This window comes from Cyanistes caeruleus, chromosome Z, assembly GCF_971803275.1.
Source record: "Cyanistes caeruleus chromosome Z, bCyaCae1.hap1.1, whole genome shotgun sequence".
NCBI classification, from domain to species: domain Eukaryota; kingdom Metazoa; phylum Chordata; class Aves; order Passeriformes; family Paridae; genus Cyanistes; species Cyanistes caeruleus.
Window position 1 is genome coordinate 54528193 of NC_141732.1, and position 22631 is coordinate 54550823.

The 22631-nt window shown below is 39.4% G+C and overlaps 1 protein-coding gene across 4 annotated transcripts in view; it reads left to right on the forward strand.

Moving 5' to 3' along the window:
- LOC111940759 (uncharacterized) overlaps positions 1-22631 on the forward strand; it is a 110208-nt gene that overhangs the window by 6053 nt on the left and 81524 nt on the right. For 2 of the 4 annotated variants that reach the window (XR_015280963.1, XR_002869669.2), the window contains 3 exons: positions 5440-5558; positions 6628-6704; positions 8125-8210. Coding sequence is in view for 1 of the 4 variants with exons in the window: in XM_086869064.1 (XP_086725190.1) it covers positions 6633-6704 (72 nt within the window). In the remaining 3 variants the exon portion in view is untranslated. Of the gene's footprint in view, positions 1-5439; positions 5559-6627; positions 6705-8124; positions 8211-19527; positions 19666-22631 lie in introns of those variants that run through there. The other 2 variants (XR_015280964.1, XM_086869064.1) reach the window with 2 other exon arrangements.

The window sequence follows — 22631 nt, forward strand, 5'->3', positions numbered from 1 at the left end:
TCATGAAATACGGACTTTGGTTTTGCCCATATGCAAACATGTTTAAGACAGTGGAATCTAAGTAAAGCTGAATTTGGCAAAAATTTTCTAATTGCTATTAACTTGACTTTCATCCTCCCTAAATATGTGGGTTTTGTCATACTTAACTTCATCATATGAAAAGGCATATTCTTGTCCTGGCAACCAGGAAAAAAATTAAATGGCACAGACAGAAAAAGAAATTCTAATTCTCATTCTCTGAAGAGAAATTTTTTTGAGTTTTTTTGTTTTCATAGTATTTTTCTAGGTCCTGTTTTATGTGTGCTTGGTTTTCAGATTACAAGACTGTGAATCCACAAGCAAGGCACAAGTTATATAATTTTTTAATTTTTTTTTAAATTCTTGAGCAGTAGATTATGTTTGTAATTTCTCAGTCATGGTATCTGTTTTCACATAATACAATAGCAACTGAATACAGTTAGAACATACTGGAAAGTTTTATAAATCAGTGCACTGTATGAAGTAGCAAAATATTTTATCTCACCTAACTAAACTTATAATATTTGAGACAAGTCATGGAATTCCTCATTAGCCTTCTTACCTCAAAAATGTATTTTATCAAAAATCAACCTGGTGAGTATGATCATAAGGAAAAGCAGTAAAATGGGGAAGGAAGTGGTCTACTAAGAGAGAACTGTTTCAGTATTTTGTTAAATATGTTCTCAGTGTGCAAGGGCAATTTTGTTGTGTACCCTAACAGTTTTCCCAGGTGAGTGACTGCTATCTGCTCAGCTACACAATTTGATCAGAAGTACCAAAGGCAAATAGCAGAGCTGGGATGAGTAAGTTTTTCTAGAGGCTATCAAACACCTGGATAAATTGGAGCCATCTCTGCTGCTACTCAGCTTGCAGAGTAATGACAAGATAAAGCCTTAAGGGTGTTCTGTCTGTGCTCCCCTATGAGCTCATTGCTAACTGCTGTAGGTAAGTAGGACTCTGGAGATATTTTTATTTTCTATTTATACTTCTTCCTCACTAAATCAGGTGCATGAACATGAAATACAGCTACTCAAGAAGGAAGGTATGCAATTTAAGACATGGAGCTTTGTTTTCAGCTGGTCTTGTCAATATGCAGACTTTTTCTAATTTAGTGTTCAGTTTGGTTAGGATATAAGAATAGTTTAATTCTGTTTAGCTTTGAACAACTGATCTTGAAATAAATCCTTCATCATGGGATGGTATACAGGACAGTCATTCAGTAATGCTAATGGAAGATGTCAGCTTTCTGCTACTGTTGTTTACATTAGTCACTGCTTCTAGTGATCTGCCGACATAGCAATTCATATTACCACTTTTCACACAATTCAGATAAATCAGGTTAATTTTGGCTGGTAAGCTAAATTGGATGTGCAGGACATGATCCAGAAATGTGCACTCACAGCCCAGAAAGACAAACTTGTCCTGGAGGGTATGCAAAGTAGTATAGCCAGCAGGGAGAAGCCCTCCCCCTCTGCTCTGCTGAGACCCCACTGCAGTGCTGCATCAGCTCTGGGGTGCCAGAACAGGAAGGACATGGAGATGTTGGAGTGAGTCCAGAGGAGGCCACCAAGATGATCAGAGGGATGGAGCACCACTCCTGTTGAGAAGGGCTGAGAGAATTTGGTTTGTTCAGCCTGAAGAAGACTTGGAAGTAACCTCATTGCAGCTTTCCCGTACCTGAAGGGAGCCTGCAAGAAAGGTGTAGAGAGACTTTTTACAAGGACAGGTAGTGACAGGATAAGGGGGAATGGAGGTTTAGATCAGATGCTAGGAAGAAATTCTTTCTTGTGAGGGTAGGTAGTGAGGCATTAGAACAGTTGCCCACAGTAACTGTCAATATCCCATCCGTGGAAGTGTTTCAGGTGAGTTTGGATGGGACTCGGAGCAACCTGGTCTAGTGAAAGGTGGTCCTGCTCATGTCAGGAGTTCAAAGAAGATAATTTTTAAGGCTTATTTCAACCCAGACCGTTCTATAATTCTATGATAAAAGTCTACCCATTGCATTTTAGCAAAGTAATGCTGCTTCACACTGTGTTTTTGGCATGTTACAGAGAACTTAATTCTTCATGAGGGATGTGATAAGTGGAGGCAACTTCTAAACCAACAAAATAGGTGATTTTAGAAAAAAAAATCATCCAGTCATATACAGGATATTATACAAGGGATTAATAGTTGTGAAAAAATTGTAAATCTACATGGTCTAGCTTAGCCAGGAACATTTCCATGTTAAGAAAATATCTGTGCTCCTTTTAGAAATCCCAATGAGTTGTGCAGCCTTTTTACGTTTCCTACTTTATTGCATATGCATTCTTCTACTTAGCTTGCAACAGTTTTGTGTTCATTGTTGCAGCAACTTTGCCTGCTCACTGTCTGAGAACTAGAGGCTGTTTGGCCTTTGCCATCTTGTTCAGTGACCTGTACATGTTAAATTTAACAACCATTACAAAGCATTGTTTTAATACATGATGTTTTACTCTAGCTGTGTAATGTACTTAACTTGCAATCATGTGCTTGACAGCTCTGTCAATGATACTTACTGTCCATTTTGTCTTCTGCAATAAATGGTATGTTAGCTGAGACAGGTAGGAGATAGTTTGCCTCTGGCAAAGTTCTCAGAACTGCTGTAACTACATGCTGTCTTCATACCTTGGAAAATCTTCATACTTTCAGAAACTTAGGTATAAACACAGAAAAAAAGTCAGTCAGTAGATGAAATTGTGAGGCTCAACAGAGATCATTCTCAGCAGCTTTGCCAGAGACCTCCTGTGAAAAACTACTAAATTCTTCAAGGTTCTATTAGGTTCAAAGAGTGCTTCTCTCATTACAGCTCTTACAGAAATTTTAGTAGTTTGAAATAAAATATTGTAATAGGACACTACCCCTTGGGTAGGCTTCCTCTCCCATAAATCACAAAACATGTTCCTAGAATTAGCCTATTAGATGCTGAAATGTTTGTGAAGACTAAGCTACCAGGTCTGAATTTGATGGTGCTGTTCCAGTTTAACCTGTGATAGCTGAGGTGTGTACATGGCACTGCTTCTTAATCCAAACCCATGCAGTGGTTTTAGCTGTGGGGTTTTGTGGATGTCTAGAGATATCTGTCACTCCCAGCTTCACAAAGTCACGCTGCACTTTCCATGAAGAGAAAATATAGCCTGCTGACGAGACTTTACATCATGGGACACTCCATTTTCCTGGCTGACAGAAGGCAGAATGGTCTGTATGTTAGTAATGTAACTGCTGCAGCAGTTTGCTGCAATGCTTGTGAGTTGGAGCCCTACATCCCTTGTCATACACTCTTTAATACTCAAGTGGAATATAATGTATTTGATTGTTATCACAATCAAAACATTGTGTTCTGGTCCACCTGATTATTATTATTATTATTATTATTATTATTATTATTATTATTATTATTATTATTTCTTTTTAAAAGTCTTTTTCAGTCTGAAAGCCTCTGTCTCAAATGTAGATGTATCTAGTCTCATGGTTTTCAATTATTTTCCTAAAATAGAGACTAATCAGAATTATATTTTAATGAAAAACTGTTAGCAGGGCTATAAACTTTATTTTTAATGCTTTTTGTAACTAAAGGAGCAGAATTTGGTACTACTTTTGAAAAGTGTTAAATTAACCCATTTCTCATAAGATACTCAGAGGAGTTAGAAGCCTGTTACAGAATTTCAGTGGTTTTCAAGTATTTTTGTTATCAACTGTCACAAAACAGGAATTGTTTTCCTCCTTTCACTTCCTCTAGAGTGTATAAAACACATGCTGCTAACCAGCCATTCAGAATTTCTAAAAATTTACAACTTACTGAAAATACCTGGGGCTTTTCTGCAAAATTAATGAGGACTTTTTCCACTACAAAATTTGTATAGAATGACTTGCTCAGAGCAATAACAAGATAGAGCAAAACAACGGTCAGGTTTATCCCTGAAGCAGAGAGTGAGAATTTGGCAAAAATTTGTCATCATTTGTTACCTACCTAGTTGTAACTATTGTCTTAAATGACATAAGAGTACTTGAAGAGTATTAATATTAGACAATGAGGAGAAAGATGCAACTAAATCTTAACATAGTAGTACCTGGAAGAAAGTAGGTAAGTTTAATACCTAAGTGTTCATTTGTTTGGGATAAAAGATGAAAGTATCGAGGAAAATAAGCCATCGTGCAACTGTGGAATTGTACTGAAGAGATGTTTGTCTAACAGGGGTTTAACACTAGTGCACTTGCTAATTTCAGTAAATGTAAAGGGATGCATTTAAATGGGTCATCTCTGATTAGAAGCTTTTGAAAGCAGAGGGATTCCACTCCAGGAAGTGGAATAGGGAAGCCTATGAGCTAGGTAAACACACTGTCCTTAGTTACAGAGAGCTTGATATTAATATTCTGGGTGATAAAACTAGGGTAATATGTTGTTATTATTCTATTGTCCATAATGTTTATATTTTTTAAATTGTTTCCTGTATTATTTATTGGCCCATTGTTTTTATTTCCTATTTAGTGCGGCAAATGAATTTTTCTAAGTGTGTCAGGGGTACAATCCTCTGCCTCATTATTTCCTTCATGCATTCTAACATGTGCTAACAATAACATTAAGGACAATGGCTGTGCACCTTTTGCCCCTGACTGCCATCTGCCTTTTCACCAGGCCCAGTATTGTGAACAAATTATCAAGAAAAGCAGGCTGTCAGTGTCAGTATTCCTGGGTATAAGGGTACGTTGACATTTAGGTTCATGAATGTTAGTATGTGTGGTGTACAGAATGGTAAGCAGCACAGATGCATAATTGTATTAAAATTTCTCCGGGTCTTGCAAAAAACATGGAGGACCTGCATTCTGCTGGTGAACTGCTGAACCTCTGCTAAGACTGGATGCATTAAGAATAATTAACAAGGAAGGAAAGAAATTTGTGTGTGGATAGATGCAAGCAGACTGAGAAGAGTAATAAGACGACCATCCCCCCAGTGACAAAATAAAGTGACATTTTAAAATTAACTGGAAACCAGTTCTGGAATCCTGTCTAAGAAAACCCTAGAGATGAGGAAACTAATCAGTTATAAAAAAATAAGCTAATATAGCCCTTGATGTAAGAGAGATAATGACCAAAAAACCCCCAAGCTAACAACAATTTAGTTGGAGATGCAACTCCTTGTGTAAGGACTTGTTGTTCAGTCCTTGTGAAAGGACTGAAACAGGTATGAAGCACATGGAAATGTCTTGCAAAGCATTCATTATCCTGCACCACTGTAAACAAACCAAGCTATTTTTTTGTCATTAGAAAATTATTGAGGGCATTACTGTTCATTATTTAATTGGAATTTACTACCATAAATTGTGGAAGAGGTGATAAAGGTTCTTGCAACAGGAAAATTGTTTTGAAGTAATGGTGAGAGTTACATCTCTTTCCTCTTTCAGCAATTTTTCCCACATCACTCCCCCTACAGTCAGCTGTTGCCCTGCCTGTTCAGGAGGACTTGCAAGAGACTAAGCTTGCTACTTCTGCCATGGCATAGGACAACCAGAAGAAAAACTTGGTAATTTTGTTAATTCTGTTTGCTTCTGCTGCTGACTTGCGTCCTTCCAACTCTTTCCTCAGAAGCCAAGGTTATGCAAGTATGAAGTAAAACCTACTCTTCAGGTTGTATAGATTGCTGAAACAACTTATTATTGCTGTCTTACCCAAATACAGCAGGTAGTCTGCTCTTCTAAGATGCTTCCTACTTTGCCTGGGCCAAAAGCTATTTTTTTTTTTTTTTCCACTTGTGAGACTCTGTAAAGGCTGCATTTTAGAACCTAGGAAAGAGCTATGTTCAGAGCAATCTAAATAGAGATTGCACAGGCATGTCTGTTTCTGAAGCCACAGCACAGAGGGAGGACTTTCCGGAAGAACCCCTGAGAGCAAAGGTGTGGCTCAAATCCTTGCACAGGGCAGATCCTAACTGGAAGGTTAACCCTAAATGCACTAGCAGCGTGCTAAATTCAGAAACCATCCCAAAAGCTAAATAGAAATTGTCCACTTAGGAACTGATTGGCTTGTTGGACAGTCTATCTAGCCTTGTTACCTAGGAAATTGATCTGCAAAACCTGTGTCTGTCACAACACAGAATTTTTGAATAAAGGAGTTGGACCTTATGCATAAGTAAGGGAAATAGCAGAAAGTTTTCATTCCAGCCCAGTTATCAAAAATCTGTGGACTGTTGGAGACTAACCCAAATATATGGGAGACTGTGGTTTTCACTATTACATAGTCAACATCCACAGAGAATAACATTGATAGGATATGAAACTGTATTACTCTGGCAAATCTAGAGATGAGGCTCTGTTATCAGCATCATTGATGCATTCATTGCTATTCCTTGCTTCCTGTACATCACCTATTAAACATGAAGAATTTTGGCCGCTTTGAAGAATGAAGGATAACCCCAAAAATATTGCTCTTTCTACATACCCATTCTCTTTTCTATAACTAGTTCCTGTGTTAGAGTGGATGGGGATTTTTTTATTTGTTTTATGGGGGTTTTGTCCCTGGTTTTGTGTATTTGTTTTTTGTAAATCTGCCTTTAAATAGACATGAAACCTGATTATTTGTATCTGTGTTTCTAGCTGGAATGTACAGGCTGTCTAGAAGAAAAATGGCTTTTTTCTTACCTGAGAGAAGAGCTGAGGAAGCACAAGAGAAGGTAAGAATAAGAGAAAAGTCATAATGGGAATAAGAAACAAACCCAGTTCAAGCTAATTTATGGGAAAAAAATTCAGGCCAAGGAGTGTGAAATGGAGGTTCCTGGCAGTTAGTTCCTCATGGCTGCTGCAGGTTTTTCTGGTAGCTGGCATATAACTTCAAAACTAACTTCTATGCTTTGCTTCATCTGATAGGTGTACTTGGTACACCCTGTATAAGCAACTTCACACAGCAGCAATTATGATTGTAGTTGGTTAGAGGATGATCTTAGGGATAAAGAAGACTTAGTAGAAATTGTAAACAAGTAACATTTTTATCATGTTATCATGGCTCATGTACGCTATCATTTTTTGTTATGGTTAAGTGAGTGCTATGCCAGTTTAATATACTAGTGTGTTAATGCTGCTGCAATTGTGGAGAGACTAAATTGGGGGTAAAGGCAATCCACCTCCAGAGATCTCAAATTTCAATTATTATAAAAATGTTTTTTTCCAGGCATAGTGCATTCCTTTTAGGTATTATATTGTTGTGTAATTTTATTCTTGAAACAGGATGGCTATTTGTATACACAGGTGAGTAGAAAATTTGTTGTTAAAGGGACTGTGTGGTAGTTACCACAAGCTGTGCAACAGACCATACAACCTGCACATAGGTTTAGGAATGGAGGTCTGCAGTTACACTGAAGCTTTTATTTAATGGCCAGGCTTTGCCAGAGGCCCTCTGGAAAATCAAAGCACTGGTTTAAAGAATTGGCAAAGATCTTAGTGCAGATGGGACTTGAAATGTCATAGATGGAACCTTTCCTACTTTGTTTCTGAAAGTACACATGTGTGTTCTGGGTTTGTCCCTCTTTGGAAATTCTTATATTTTTAACTCAGATAACAGCAAGTGAATTGATGCCAAGACATTATGGAACTATGCTGCACATAGCTACCATATTTTCTTGTCCTGACAAATACTGCTTTCACTTTTTTTTTTTTTTTTTGGTACCTTGACTTAAAGAAAGCAGCATTATTTTGCATTGGAAGCTAAACTGAGCGGACTGTATTGATACTCTGGTTCAGAACACTTACACTGGCTTTCTTATTATGTACTCCTGGCACATGGAGTTGTGTTAACACGTGATGGTAGAATTTCTACCCAATCCTGCCATGGTGGTGCATTTTCTCCCCCAGTATTTCCTTACGTCTGCAATTGTGCTGTGGAGAATAATATTCTTATGCTGAAAATGTAATTTGACCAAACATCTAAACTCTTGCAATCCCCACTTTGAAAGCACAAAGACAGCATGCAATTTCCCTGAAAGAAGGAATAAATTAGTGGCAGATATATGGACAGCACATAGTCGCCAGCTCTTTATCCAATGATCTAGGTGGCAGAAATGTTAAATCTGTGTTGATAGAATGAATTCCCTCTTTCAGCTTGGTAATTTGCATTAATTACTTGATGGAAAGAAGGATATTTTGAAGCCATTCTGTAAAACAACCATCAACAAGAATTTTGACAGGTAGGTTAAATACTTGTCATTTAAAATTTGGTTTCTCTTTAGTAAAAATTATTTAGAAAACAAGCCATCCAAGAATAGATAGTGAAAATAAATAGTAACTTATCTTACCCTTGAAATTTGCTGAGTAACTTCACGAGGTGGAAGTGTTTGTAGGAGGATGTACTTTGAGCAGGGCTTTGTAAACATATTCAAATCACTGTGCACATGGCAGCTTTGTTTGCTTCTAGAATCTACACTAGATGGGTTATGTATTACAAATCTTATGCAACAGTTATATTATTGTGCAATTAATATCTTTCAAGTTTTGCTAAAATACTTTGCTGTTTTCTTTCTAATACGATAGAATTTCTGCGATCCATCCAATCATAGATTTTTGCATTACAAGGTTTTTTTGGTGCCATCTCTAAAAAACAAGTTACAAGTGTGCTGCAGTATTGGGCCTTGCTGGTTTGCCATGTAGCTGGAGGCCGGCTGGATATCTGTGACTGTTCAGTTCCAAAGGAGCCATTTTGTGGTTGTGGGGTTTGGGTTGGGTTTTTTTGCAATATGATTCACAATCCACTTTCTTCAAGATTCACCACCCACAACTACTTTTTGGCCAAATTTAAGACTGAAAAGAGGGGACCCAGTAGTGACTGAGTCACTTCTGTTGTGTGCCAACAAGTTGCTCGTTTGCTGATTAGCCACCTGCTTTTGGTCTGGATTATATCCAGACCTGCTCCAGCTGGCCAGAGAATGGGAATGTCAGCTGTAGTCAAGGATACCTGCAAAGCACTGAGAGCTGCAGTAAAGCATCTTTGAAGAGAAGAACAGGGAAAGGCAAATTAAAGGGAAGGCAAGGGAAAAATAGAGGCAAGGAGCCAATTTCTGATCTCAGCATCACTGATGTCACCAACACAAATTTGGTCCACAGAGTGCTGAGCAAATGAGAATAGAAACAGGTCAGAGGGAAAGGTGACAGACTAGCACAGGTGACAGCAAGGGGAAAATTAATCATGTCTCAAGTGTAATCCTAATGGGTCCTCTGCTTTAACACTTGAAATGTCTCTTACTCATCCAACAGCATAAAATTAGTAAAATCTTTCCAACAGTCAGTCTGTCTTTCATAGCAGCTCCAGACAGGGATTTTTAGTGGTGGTGCAATCATCTGCAGATCCATTTGAAAAGCTACATGCTTTTCAGATCTAATGAAGAGGAAAGGTTTAAATCTCCTTATGTTTCAAGTGAAATCCTATAGTTACAAACATCCTTAGACTTAAGGTCCTCTTTCTTGTAGTGTCTTACACATTTCCAAGGTTGCTTAATTTGTTGGTGAATACCAAGCTTCAACTGTGCTTTACAACATGTTTTTGTAAACAAATTGCAATAAGCACAAAAAAAATTACCTTCCTGAAATATTTTCTTTTGAAAAGGGTTATGAAACTCTTTTGGTGAATCAAAAAAGATGAAAATAAATGTTACGTTTTTTGTAAGGATTTTTGTAGTTGTTTTACTAGACTATTCATTCTGAAAGTAGTTTTTCTGCTTCTAAAATAAGGAACAAAAAGTATACCTGAAGAATCCCTCATCTGCTTTCAAGTATTCTTCAATCTAAAAAAGTTGTGTTTAATTAATTATTTATTTATAGTGAATCCATTCTAAATTCTTTCATTTTTTGAACATTTGCCCCTGGAAAGTTGCTAGGGGTTTTTATTTGTTTCTTTTTCTTCGTTTGTTTTTGTGGTTGTTTTGTTTGGTCGGGGATTTTTTTTTTTTTGGTTTGGTGGTGGTTTCTTTCCAGGGTTTTTTAATTTGTTTGGTTTTGGGTTTTTGTTTCGTGGGTATTTTTTTGTTTGGTTGTTTTTTGGGGGTTTTTTAGGATTTTTTTAGTAGATTAACCAGCAATCATAAAACTATGGCAAATAGCCAATTTCATGTGTCTAGGGACCACAGGGGTTAATATGATTCAGTATGATAATATACATTGTAGTTGCTGCCTTTCTCTAAATAGAAATAAGGCTTTGGAATTCTTTGTCCACTTGAATAGCTATAAGATTTTTGGCAGTGTTTGAGAAGTCTCACTGAGCTGGGGGAAAGGAGGCAGTGTCTCATATTCCTACTTGCAGATACTTGGAGGCCTGATCTAGCAATACCGTGTGCTGTGTTGATTTTCTGACTTCTGCATTAGAAAGTATGGGGGTTTTTTGCTGATTTTCTTTTGTAAGTGTGAATTTATAGGAGATTGACTTAAAGCTGACTAGCTTTCTCATGTCTGAGAAATCACATTTTTAAAAAGGAAAAGAAAGCAAAGAAAACTCTCCTTCCAGTTAGTTAGAGTCTTAGACATAACTAAGACAGATACTGTATATTTAAACAGAATAGAAATACCCTTGCCCCTAGGAACAGAACTGTCATCTAAGGTCAACTGTTTAGATTAATAAGATATTTGAAATTCTCATTTTCAGATATTTCTGTTGCAGTTTGATTTCTTATATTGTGTAATACTCCAGCCACCCAGATTTGCAAGTGGAAGCAGTCTTCCAGCCTCAGACAAGCCCCTGTTGAGCTGCTGCTCACACAGGACTGTCCTTGTATTTCAGCAGCCTTGCCTGCTGAATTTAACACTCAACATGTTTACAGATTTCCAGGCTGAAACCTAAACAGAGCAGGTGTGTGATTAGCTAATTCACACAGCCAGCTGAGCTTTTTAAAAATTAATTGAAATATAAAAAATATTACATACAGATCCCATATTTTAATACTGCTGGATGAGGTCATTCTCCTAATTTGGAAGAAGCTTCAGTAGGAATAGATATCTATTAAGGGAGTCAACAGGATTGTATGATACTCTGTAATGAAAGTCAAATCCTCTTATTCAGCAAATATTTATGTTTAAGATTAGGAAATATCTGTAGGTTTTTGCAGCTCAGTTCCAAAGCTGAAGAAATTTCAGAATGTGAGATGTCTTGCTGTAGTAAGTTTATAAAATACCTTCATTATTTTAAAATATTTTAATATTTAAGTATTATAAAGTACCTATTATTTTGGAAAAATAAATATAATTGTTTGTTTTTCATTCTTGTACTTGCATTTCTTGTAGAAATGAATTTTGTCTCCCTTGGCAGCAGCTGGAGCTGAGTTATGCTCCTATCTTCCTAGTGAGATTTTTCTAAGTACAGTCATTAGGGAGAGAAATTTGCATTAAGCTGCTAGTATAAAATTCAGTATGCTGTAAATACAGCCAGTCCACTTCTTACCATGGCAGCTTCCTTATTGGTCCACTGATAAATGATCTTCCTACAATGATCCTTCCTGAAAGAGTGATCTGCTCTTTGTTGTATGCCTACCAGGAAATGTGAGTGAAACCCAGGATGTGATTGTAAAAGCTTCTTCCCTTCAAGCTTGATTGGCTTTTTCTTAAACAAAAAGTCTGCTTTTTGTTTAAGATAGCCTTCTCCATTTGGCTGGGAGAAGGAGTCATGAGATGATCATGTGCAGCACATCTCTGTGCTTCCCTCTCAGCAGTTCCTCCTCTCCTTTCTGGCAGCTGCTAGATTGGAGGTGAACTCTGTCCTGCACTGGGTTGGTCCAAACCACATTCCACTTCAGCTGTTTCCAAATAAAAATAATCATCTTTCAAAGCTCAGGCTGCAGTAAATTGCCAACATTTGTTAACACAAAGCATGCTTGTGAAGATGTGTATTGATGACATAGGACCGTAATTCTCAAATGGTCTGATTTCAGGCAAGTGTTTTCAGAAAGATCCTTCAGCCTCTTATTAACATCCCTCTTATTTGTCACTCACTGAGAAGATCCCCCTGATGCATTAACTGCACCCAGGAATAAAGAGGACATATTAGGAACTCTTAGGAAATAAGATAACACTTTGACATGATCATGACTAGGGTCTGTGACTGACATTGTAGTGGTGGGGTCGCTGTACTCTCTTGCAGAGTGATTTGTCACACGTTACAGAATACATGCAGAAAAGTTCCTTGAATCATATGTAGTAAAAAGATCCTGAAATCTGTAATAAAAATGTTTCTCTGAATTCTGCAGTGCAGAATGATATCAGATGAATGTAAAGTATATGCATCGGGAATGCATAAAAAAAAAATCTGTTGTTCTCTAAGGAAAAAAGTATATTTGACCACTTAGAATAAATGAAATTTAGCACCATCTGAACAAATACTTTTCTGCCAGCAATGCCTGCTGTTCCCTAAAATGACAGTCTAGTTGCTCATAGGATTTTCCATTCATTTGTTGCTTGTACAGTCTCGCAATTTCTCCAAGAGTAAGGAAAGTGATACTTTAGCCTCATGTTTCTGGATCTGGAGTGACAGAGAAGACAAGATCCTCTTTCTAAGCAAGAACATGCCATTTTGTACCTTGCAGACCACAGACAATGCACATGAAATTGCTTGGGAAAGTTCTCATGATATCTTGGGAAAGTTATCAGAGAGCTGATTCATTCTTATTCTTTTTTAAATCAGGTTAATGTAAAAAGCAGTTTCTATACAGCTTAATTCAAGGCACAGTATTTTTTAAGGTGCCTAGATGCTTTACAATCTCATGTAACATAATTTAGGAATTTATATCAGTCTTGACATGATGTCAATAACAATATTAGCACAAACATTAATTTTAAATGTTTTTATTCTATCCTGTGTGTTCAAATTATTTGATTTTTTGATATTTTTTCAATCCAGTCACTTAGTCATTCCTGGACAACTGTCCTCTTGGGTTGCTTGATGGTGTCAGGGAGCAGAATGGTCTGCATGTTATCCAGGAGGAGGCAGTCACAGAGCTGCTGAGATGCTTGGATATTCATAAATCTACAAAACCCCCCTGCAGTACCATAGGCTGGGGAAGGTGTGGCTGGACAGTGCTCAGGCAGAAAGGGACCTGGGGGTGCTGGTGACAGCCAGCTGGACATGAGCCAGCAGTGTGCCCTGGTGGCCAAGAAGGCCAATGGCCCCTGGATCAGGAATAGTGTGGCCAGCAGGAGCAGGGAGGTCATTCTCCCCCTGTACTGGGCACTGGTGAGGCCACACCTGGAGTGCTGTGTCCAGTTCTGGGCCCTCAGTTCAGGAAGGACATTGAGACACTTGAGCACATCCAGAGGAGGCAACGAGGCTGGTGAGGGGCTGGGAACACAAACCCTGTGAGGAATGGCTGAGGGAGCTGGGGTTGTTTAGCCTGGAGAAAAGGAGACTCAGAGGAGACCTTACCACTCTCAACAGCTTCCTGAAAGGTGTTTGCAGTCAGGTGGAGGTTGGTCTCTTTCACCAGGGAGCAGCTGACAGAATGAGAGGACACAGTTTCAAGCTGCACCAAGGGAAATATAGGCTGGATATTAGGAAAAAGTTTTTTGTGGAACAAGTGATAAAGTATTGGAATAGTCTGCCTGGGGAGGTGGTGGAGTCACCATCCCTGGATGTGTTTAAAAAAAGACTGGATGTGGCACTTGGTGCCATGATCTAGTTGAGGTGTTAAGGCATGGGTCGGACTTGATGATCTTGAAGGTCTCTTCCAACCCAATGATTCTGTGAATTCTGTAGCTTCCTGTAGTTCAGAGATTCCTAGATAATATGCTGCAAATACTGTGAATAATTGGAGGTTAAAAGAAGTGCCAAAACCTGTTTTAATCTTCACTGTAGTTTTAAGTAAGGAAAATAGAAAGGCATGCTTTAAATGCAAACTGAAAGTCAAAGATGCATCTCAAATGTAGGAAGTGCTTGTATAGCTTTTTGAACCCTTCAGGAACTGGATTTATACATTAAATATTTACAGCTTAGCTACGAGTCCTTTTGTATTCTAGTTTCTTCACCTTGCAACAGGTTTGGTTGCAAGTGGAAGTTATCCCTTCAGAGTTTTCATAATCCAGTCAGCTCTGAGTGTCGTTGAAAGGGTGGAAAGTGGTCTATTGCTACTTTCCCACAATGACTTGCAAGTAGCTCTTTCATGTAAATACCTATGTTGCTTCACAGCTGGTGCAAGTGGTTTGCCCATAACAGGTTCATATTTTTTGCAGAAACTGTAATTTCATTGTATATTCCGAAAGATTGACTATCAGTCCTGTAAAAATATAGCCTGTAAAATATAGCTGGCTATGTGTTGTGCTTTGTGTTTCTCAATGCTTTTTAGAAAGCTTCTAGAGCAAAGTTTTTAGGGAGAAATGTTTTTCAATTTCCAGGTATAACTACACCTCCAGAAATAATTAGAATGTGATTAGGCTGGTTTTCCTTAATTTCAGTAATTTCTTAGCATTTTTGCTGTAATATTTTCCTAGACATTGTGACAGAAGGGGAGAACTTAACATTCTTAATATCTTTTGATCATCTGTGTCATTTAGCTTTTTCTGATGCATCTGCCATTGCAAATGAAAAGGAAGTTTTCATAGTGGGGCACGTCTTTTTTTCCTGCTTAGCTTTCTGATTGGAAATATAACTTAATATGATTACAGCAAAGAACACTGATTTGCACGAGGTTTTGGGTATTAATGATACTGAGCACCATCTGAATACCAGTTACTAAGAAATCTATGAAAAAAGACCAGAAAATAATTTTATGAAACTGAGACTTCCAATCCCACAGTTTCAACTAACAGAAGTATTCCTCTGTGGGTTTGTTTCTTTTCTGAAAAATTAATGGACTTTACTTCAACAATCATAGGTTTAAAAATAAGGATGAAAACTAAGAAAAAAATATTTTAACAATTCTTAACATCTGACAAGATATTATAAAATGAGCACTTTGTGTCCAAGTAGTACAGTTGGTAGCATCACAACTCTTACAGTAAAGAGCTTCTAATTAATAGCCAATCTAAACATAACCTATTTCAGTATAAAACTATTGCCCCTTGTCCTATCACTATCTGCCCATATAAAAAGTCTCTCTCCCTCTTTTATTATAAGCCCCTTAAGGTACTGGAAGACTACAATAAGATCTCCACAGAGCGTTTTCTCCAGGATTAACAAGCCCAGGTCTTTCAGCTTGTCTTCACAGGAGAAGTGGTCCAACTGTCTGATCATCTTCCTGGCTCCTCTCTGAATCTGCTCCAACAGGCAGATGTCTTTTCTGAGCTCATGAAGCACTCCAGGTGGTGTCTCAAAAGGGCAGAATTAAAGGGCAGAATCCTCTCCCTCACCCTGCTGGCCACCTCCCTTATGGTCCAGCCCAGGACATCACTGGCTTCTGGGCTGTGAGCACACACTGCTGGGTCATGTCCAGCTTTTCATCCAGGAGAACCCCCAGGCCCTTCTCCACAGGGCTGCTCTCAATGACTTCTTCTCCCAGTCTGTACTCATAACTGGGACTGCCCTGACCCAGGGGCAGCACTTCACACTTCACTGTTGACACTCTCAGGCTGAACCTCCTGAGATTCCCGTGGGCCCATTGCTTAAGCTTGTCCAGGTCCCTCCTCACTCCCCCGAGAAAGATCCTGTCTTTTCAAAGTCTTGGCTTTGTGCCATCTATAAACCTGCTGAGGGTGCACTCAATGTCACCATTGATGTCATTGATGAAGATATTGAAGAGCACCAGTCCCCAGACCTCTGTCTGCCCTAAGAAACATCACTCCTCACCAGCTTCCACCTGGACATAGAGCCATTGAGCACAACTCTCTGTCTGTGTCCATCCAGCAAATTCCTTATTCATTGAATAGTATATCCATCAAATCTATGTCTTCCCAGTTCTGAGCTAATGATGTCATTAGGGACCACCAAGACCTTACAGAAGGAGATAGGAGACATCTGTCGATCTTCCCTCATCAATCACTGCTGCCACTGCATCATAGAAGACCATGAGATTCGTCGGGCATGATCTCAGCAAAATTTGCTGGCCGCCTCAGATTGCCTCCTTGTCTTTTCTGTGCCTCAGCATATTTACAAGGAAGATTTATTCCGTAATCTTCCCAAACATGTAAGTGAGGTTGACTGGTCTGTAGTTCCACAGATCTTCCTTTCTTCCATTTTTAAAAATGGGAATGATATTTCCCTTTTTCCAGTCACTTCAGCTGTCTGCCAGGACTTTTCAAATATGATGGAGATGGGCTTGGCAACATCAGCCACTTTCCTCAGGATCTGGAAGTGCATCTCATCACATCCCATATACTTCACCAATTCCAGACCTGTTCTTTGCTTATAGGGTGAAGGACTTTGCTCCTTCAATACCCACAGATAGGACCAGGGACTTGAGAGAAGTGGGAAGCCTGACTGTCAGCAAAGACTGAGGCAAAGAACTCAGTGAGTACCTCAGCCTTCCAATTACCATCAGGTGCCCCTTCTCACTTACCAGGATGGATACACTCTACTTAGTCTTTCTTTTCTGACCTATATTCTTATAAAATCCCTTCTTGTTGTTCTTCACATCTCCTGCCAAAGTTTGTTCCAGCTTTGCCTTGGCTTTCCTGATGCCATCTCTACGCATCCAAATTATATCGCAATACTCAAATTCTTTCGTAATATCCAGGTTACCTGTCCCAGCTTCCATGGGCTGTACATTTCTTACTCAGTTTGATGAGCAGATACTCACTCAGCTATGCCAGTTTCCAGCCTGACTTCCATGATTTTCTACACACTGGGGTAAAGATCCCTTGTGCTCTGATCAGCCCCTCTATTCTTAAGGAAAGCTACCTAGGGAACCTCATTCACCAGTTTTTTCCAACAGCTGAAATTCCATGCTTGCAAAGTTCAGGGTCTTGGTTTTGCTCCTTGCCAGGCCCAAACCCCTTAGATCACAAACTAACCAGGGTGGTTGTTACAGCCGAGGCTGCATCTGATCTTAACTCTTTTGATGTGCTCATCCACTGCTTTGGTGAGTACCAGGTCTAGTAATGTCTCACCTCTGGTTAGTTTGTCTAATATGTGTACCAGGAAGTTGTTCCCCACGCTCTCCAGGAGTCTTCTGGATTGCTTGCTATGGTATTGGTTTCCCAGCAGATGACTAGGTGTTTAAAGTTCTCCATTACGTTGAGAGCTTGTGAGCATGATGCTGCCTGTATCTGAAGCAAAATGCCTTGTTGACAGGCTTCCTCTGATCAGGAAACCTATAGCAGGTCCCTGTCACCAGCTGTCCTTTGTTAGTCCTGCCCTTGATTTTCACCTACAGGGTCTCAGTCTGGTTATGGCTATTTATCAGACAATATTCTGAATCTTCACAATATGACTCTTCCTTAACATTGAGCACAACACCCCCACCCCTCCTTCCTAGCCTGTCTCTTCTGAAAACTTGCAGTCCTTAACTGCAGTGCTCTAGACATGTAATTCATGTCCCATGTTTCTTTGATAGCAATTAGGCCATAGTTTTCTAACTCCACCATGGTGCTGCATGAGTTGGTGTAGAGGCACTTCAGCTGAGCTGTCCACCTCTTCATCTTCTAGGAAGAGCCCTCTCTAATTCTTTTGGGATGATTTACAGGTTTTCCCTGCTGTCCCTTGCAGTGCTGTGGTTCCTTGTCCCTTTCTGATAAGCCAGTACAACATCCTCTTTCTCTGCTAAACATAGTTTAAAGCTCTTCTTGTATGTCTTGCCAGATTGTTTCCCAGAGTAAGTGTCTGAATGCTTCAGTACCAAGGCTTGCTTAAGCACAGCACAGAAATGTAGCAGTGTTTATAAAACGTATTCCTAATTCTGCAGAAACCTGAAGGCCAGAGCATGGACCACCTGGAAATAAAAGAAAGGAAGGAATATTGTTCTGAGTCTGACAAGACCCAAGCTACTAATTACAGAAATATGGGGCCTAATCTTACAATCTTTCCTGAGTTTTCTACACTAACAGTGCTCACAAGAGTAAATATTGGAATCCTAGAATGGTTTGTGTTAGAAGGGACCTTAAAGATCCTTCCTTTCCAGACTCATTGCCGTGGGCAGGGACATCTTCCTCTAGACCAGGCTGCTTGGAGCTCCATCCAGCCTGGCCTTAAACACTTCTAGGGGTGGCACATCTACAGCTTCTCTGGGGAACCTGTTTCTATGCCTCACCACACTCCCAGGAAAGAATTTCTTTCTAATATCTTACCTAAATCTACCCTCTTCCAGTTTGAAGCCATTCCCCCTTGTCCTGCCACTAGAAACCCTTGCTGGAACTCCCACTCCAGCTTTCTTCTTAGATCTCTGTTACACACTGGACGACTGCTTTAAAGTCTCTGGAGAGATTTCTCTTCTCCAGACTGAGAAAGACCAGCTGTCTCAGCATGTCCTTATAGGAGCAGTGTTCCATTTCTCTGATCATATTTGTGATCTCCCTCTGGACCTGCTTCAACAGGTCTGTGTCCTTCTTATGTTGGAACTCCAGTTACATTATTTATAATGTTTCCATAAGTGATCGATTCATGGATGCAGACTAAAAATACCTCATTTTACCTTCAGTCATGAGGGAGATACTTGGGCTTAAAAGCACAATTTCTTCAGAAGCTCTCGGAGCATATTCAAAGCTGACCAAAACTCAGGTGTTCCCAGTTTTGTTGATTGTTTAAGGTTTCCCTCCTGCAGAGTGATTTAAATTGAGCTGGCAAACTAAGTAGATGAAAACAGGCAGACTTTCATCTTATTTCCATTGTTTATGACAGATTGGGTGGTGCCTGGAGGAAGGTGCATGTATAAACAAGATCTAAGGTAAAATATTGGCAAGTCTGCAAGTGCTGAAAATTGAGCATGCATCATGCTGAAATGATGCTTCCTCAACAGAGGGAAAAAGAAAAGCTTCCTCAACAGAGAAAAACAATGTTTTTAGATGTTTGTCTCAGAGATTTTTCACAAGATGACTCAGGTTTTTGGAAAAAGTGATACAGATGCCAGACTTATTAAACTTTTTTTAAAGGTTAACCTGTACCCACTGAAAATGAATTTAAATGTATTAACAAGTTATTCCCTACTCTCAGTAGGGAAAATATGTTCATTAGTTTTGGTTAATTGAAATTGTTAGGTAAATTTAGATGAAGCTCAGCCATTTTTCCTTCCCTACAAGTCCTTCACCACTTCTGTAGCAATATTTTCCACAGTCCTCAGATTTGCAAGAGTTTCTTTTTCTTGTAATGCTGAAAAGTGAGAATTTGCTTCAGCTACTGCTCAACTTTTTCTGTTGCAAACCTTCCTTTCAGAAAGTATATTTGACTTCCTGCATCTCTTCGATCATGGGACATAGTATAAATCTGTGCTACGCTTAGTTTTGTATGCTGAACAGGTATTTTCTTAAGTTTTGCAAATACTTGAATAATTTAAATTTCATTCCACTGTAAAATTTAACTCACATATTTAGGGATATATTATATGAACTAGCATTTTCCCTTTCTCTACAATTTTTGGAAAATAAGCAAATATCACCCTTGTTTTGCAGGCTGGCAGTCAGGACAGAATTGTTAAGTCATTTGACATGGAAGAGTTTTTGCACCTGGAAACTAAGTGGAAGCATGGAATCCATGAGGGCAACAGAACCTTAGCCACTGAGGCTAGTGGGCATTTATAGCAGCGTCAGGTACAGCAGGTTGCTCAGTGCTGTGACTGTTTGGTTTGAATATCTCTAGGGAAAGAGACTACCATCCTCTCTGAAAGCCTGTTCTTGTGTTTGATCACCCTCACAGTAATTTTTTTTCCCTCATGGTTAAATGGAATGTCTTAGTTTGATTTGTGCTTACTGCCTCCTCTTCATTCAGTGGATGTTACTGGGAAGGGTCTGACTCAATTTTCTTTATTCTCTTCTGTTGAGTGTTTACACACATTTATAAGACCCTCCTGAGACTTCTTCAGGAGGAATGGTTAAGTCTCTCTCAGCCTCTCTTTCTGTAAAAGGTGCTCCAGTCCACTGTGTTTGTAGTCTGTCATTGGACTCACTCCAGGATATTTAGTGTGTCCCAGACCTGGGAGGAGCATCTGCCCGTGCATCACCAGTGCTGAGCAGGGACAAAGGATTTCAGCACTTGGCTTACTAGTGGTGCTCTTCCTAAACCAATCCAGGATACCACTGGCCTTTTTTCCTCAGGGGCCCACATCTGGCTCGTGGTCAGCTTGCTGGTAATTCAGACCTCCAGCACATTTTCTGACAAGCTGCTCTTCCACTGCTCAGCCCCTGTGTGCAGCCCCACTGTGTGGCAGACTCGTGTATGTCCAGTTTGTAAACAGATCTGTTCAAGTGTGTAGGCACCTGAGTTTTCATTGTAAGGTACTCCGGGTACTGTATCCATGCCTAGGCTGCAGCTGGCTTGACAGGTCTGAGGACTCCTTTTCAGGTCATGCCTGAGCCTGCTCAGAGGTTTTTTGATAAGTTATCCTGTGTCTACAGCTTCAAACAACTGATCCAGTGCTGTGATTTTAGCATGTACCTGAATGTTACTGCTGTCAGTGAATCATCCCAAAAGAGAGCAGCTGTGATAATTTTCATTCTTAAATACAAATGGCAGTTCAGCTAATTTATATATATATAGATATATATATGTAGATATATATTTAATGCCATTGGACTTGCTCAGCAAACAAGGAACCAGGATTCTTGGTCTTCTGCAATTTCAGGAAGTTCAAAATCACAGCTTCCGGAGAACCCCAAGTTCAAATTTACTAATTTTCTTTTTGAGCCAATGCATACATGCTGTTGATCAGCCCTGGCATGATAGTACTTTTAAGAGCTAAGTTAGGCTGGATGCTGTTTGTAGGCCTGCAAGAAAAAGCTGTCTTTCCAGAGGTGCTCTGATACCATGGCAACTGACACTTCATAAGCAGACAGGTAGCAACCCAAGCCCCTGAGCCATCCCATTGCCTAAAGCTACTGAGCTTTCCTAGTTCCAGTAAACATTAGAAGTTGCACTAAGCCTGATGTGATGAAGTGCAACTTCAGTGACTTCAAAGGCATTTTTCCCACTGTTACCCTTGCTGAAATTACTAAGTGACAGTGAAATAATTCCCATCAAGTAAAAATTACTTAGAAGCTTTTGGATAGAACTCAACCATACAAGTTAAACCTATTTGTCATAGCTATGATCAGTGAACTGAAGATAGGAAGGCAATCTATTATTAAGATGTGAAAGTTGGACATGGCTACACTACAGGTAAATTCCAATATAGAACCTCCATCACAAACACAAAATACTGTCCAGGGAAGCAGAACCAGGCTATATTAGAAAAATTAATTTCAAGCAGTTTCCATCTGTTCATTGCAAAAGCAATTTGTCTTGCAGCCACTACATTGAAATAGAGAAGCATTTGTCTTTGTTCTGAAAATGTAACATAACAGTGAAAAGCAAGGGGCATGCCAAAGGCCAGACTGAAGTGATCATGGGTTTGCCAGATAGGTCAGAGCTAGGATTGTCTGCCAGTTACTGACCTGAAGCTTGATCTCACTGGGATGAAGGTAATTTTCACCATAACAACTCCTGTGGTGCTGATAACAGACCAACATTTCAGATACTGCTGAATAGTGTTTGTGCAGCATGAAAGCATTGTCTGCTCACTCTTATCCCCAGTGAATGGAGTGTGTCAGAGGTAGGGAATGGACACAATTAGGCATATGACCCAAATTGACCAAAGAGATTTTCCATGGCCTACAGTGTCATGTTCAGTGATTAAAAAGTGTTAAGGAGTTAAGTATCTATAGTTTGGGAACTGATGTGGCATCAGTCTAGCATGGAAGGTGGTTAGTGATTGTCCTTGTATCATGAGCTCTGTTTTTTGGGGCTTTTTTCTTTATATCTTCTTCCACTTTTCCATTGCCTGTTAAACTGTTCTCACCTGGACCCATGAATTTTCTGGGGTTTGCTCTTTCCTTTTATCTTTCCCCATAAAACTGTCTTTGGGGGTGGGGAAGGGAGCAAGTGTCTGTGTGGTGCTTTGGTGACCACAATAGCTTAGCTTAACTCATATGAGTTTTCAGAACAAATCTCTAGCTGTATGTTTAAAACCCATGAATTAATGGAATTGAAGCTTTCTGTAGAAGAGTTTTGTGTTCTAAAGTCCATGGAAGCAGGGAGCATTGACCAGGCTTGAAAGTTTTACTGCCGATTTGTGGATTTCATGTTTCATGGAAGGCTGGCCTTCCTTTGTCCTAAGAGAAAGCTGGAAATGTGAGGAAAACTGCAAAACCGTGATTTTGAATATCAAATAGTGAAAATATTTGCCTGGTTTAGCTGCCAGAAAAGTAATTCTCAGTAATTCCATGCCCACAAAAAAATGATTAAGGAAGTAGAAAATTTATATGTTCACTCCCCATTGATCCTCCAATAAGAAGCTGCACTAGTGTCCTTACAGCCAGTGCATCTCTGCTTTGAATTACCTGAATGCAGGGTCAAGTCCTATACTTGCTAGGGATTGAATATAGGGAGCACAGACACAAATATTATGCAAGGCCTGGCTGGGATGGAGTTAATTTTCTTCCAGCTGCTTCTCTGTTTTGGATTTGTGACTAAAGCAGTGATGTTGACACAGTGTTGTGGCATGGCTTGTATGGCATTGGGG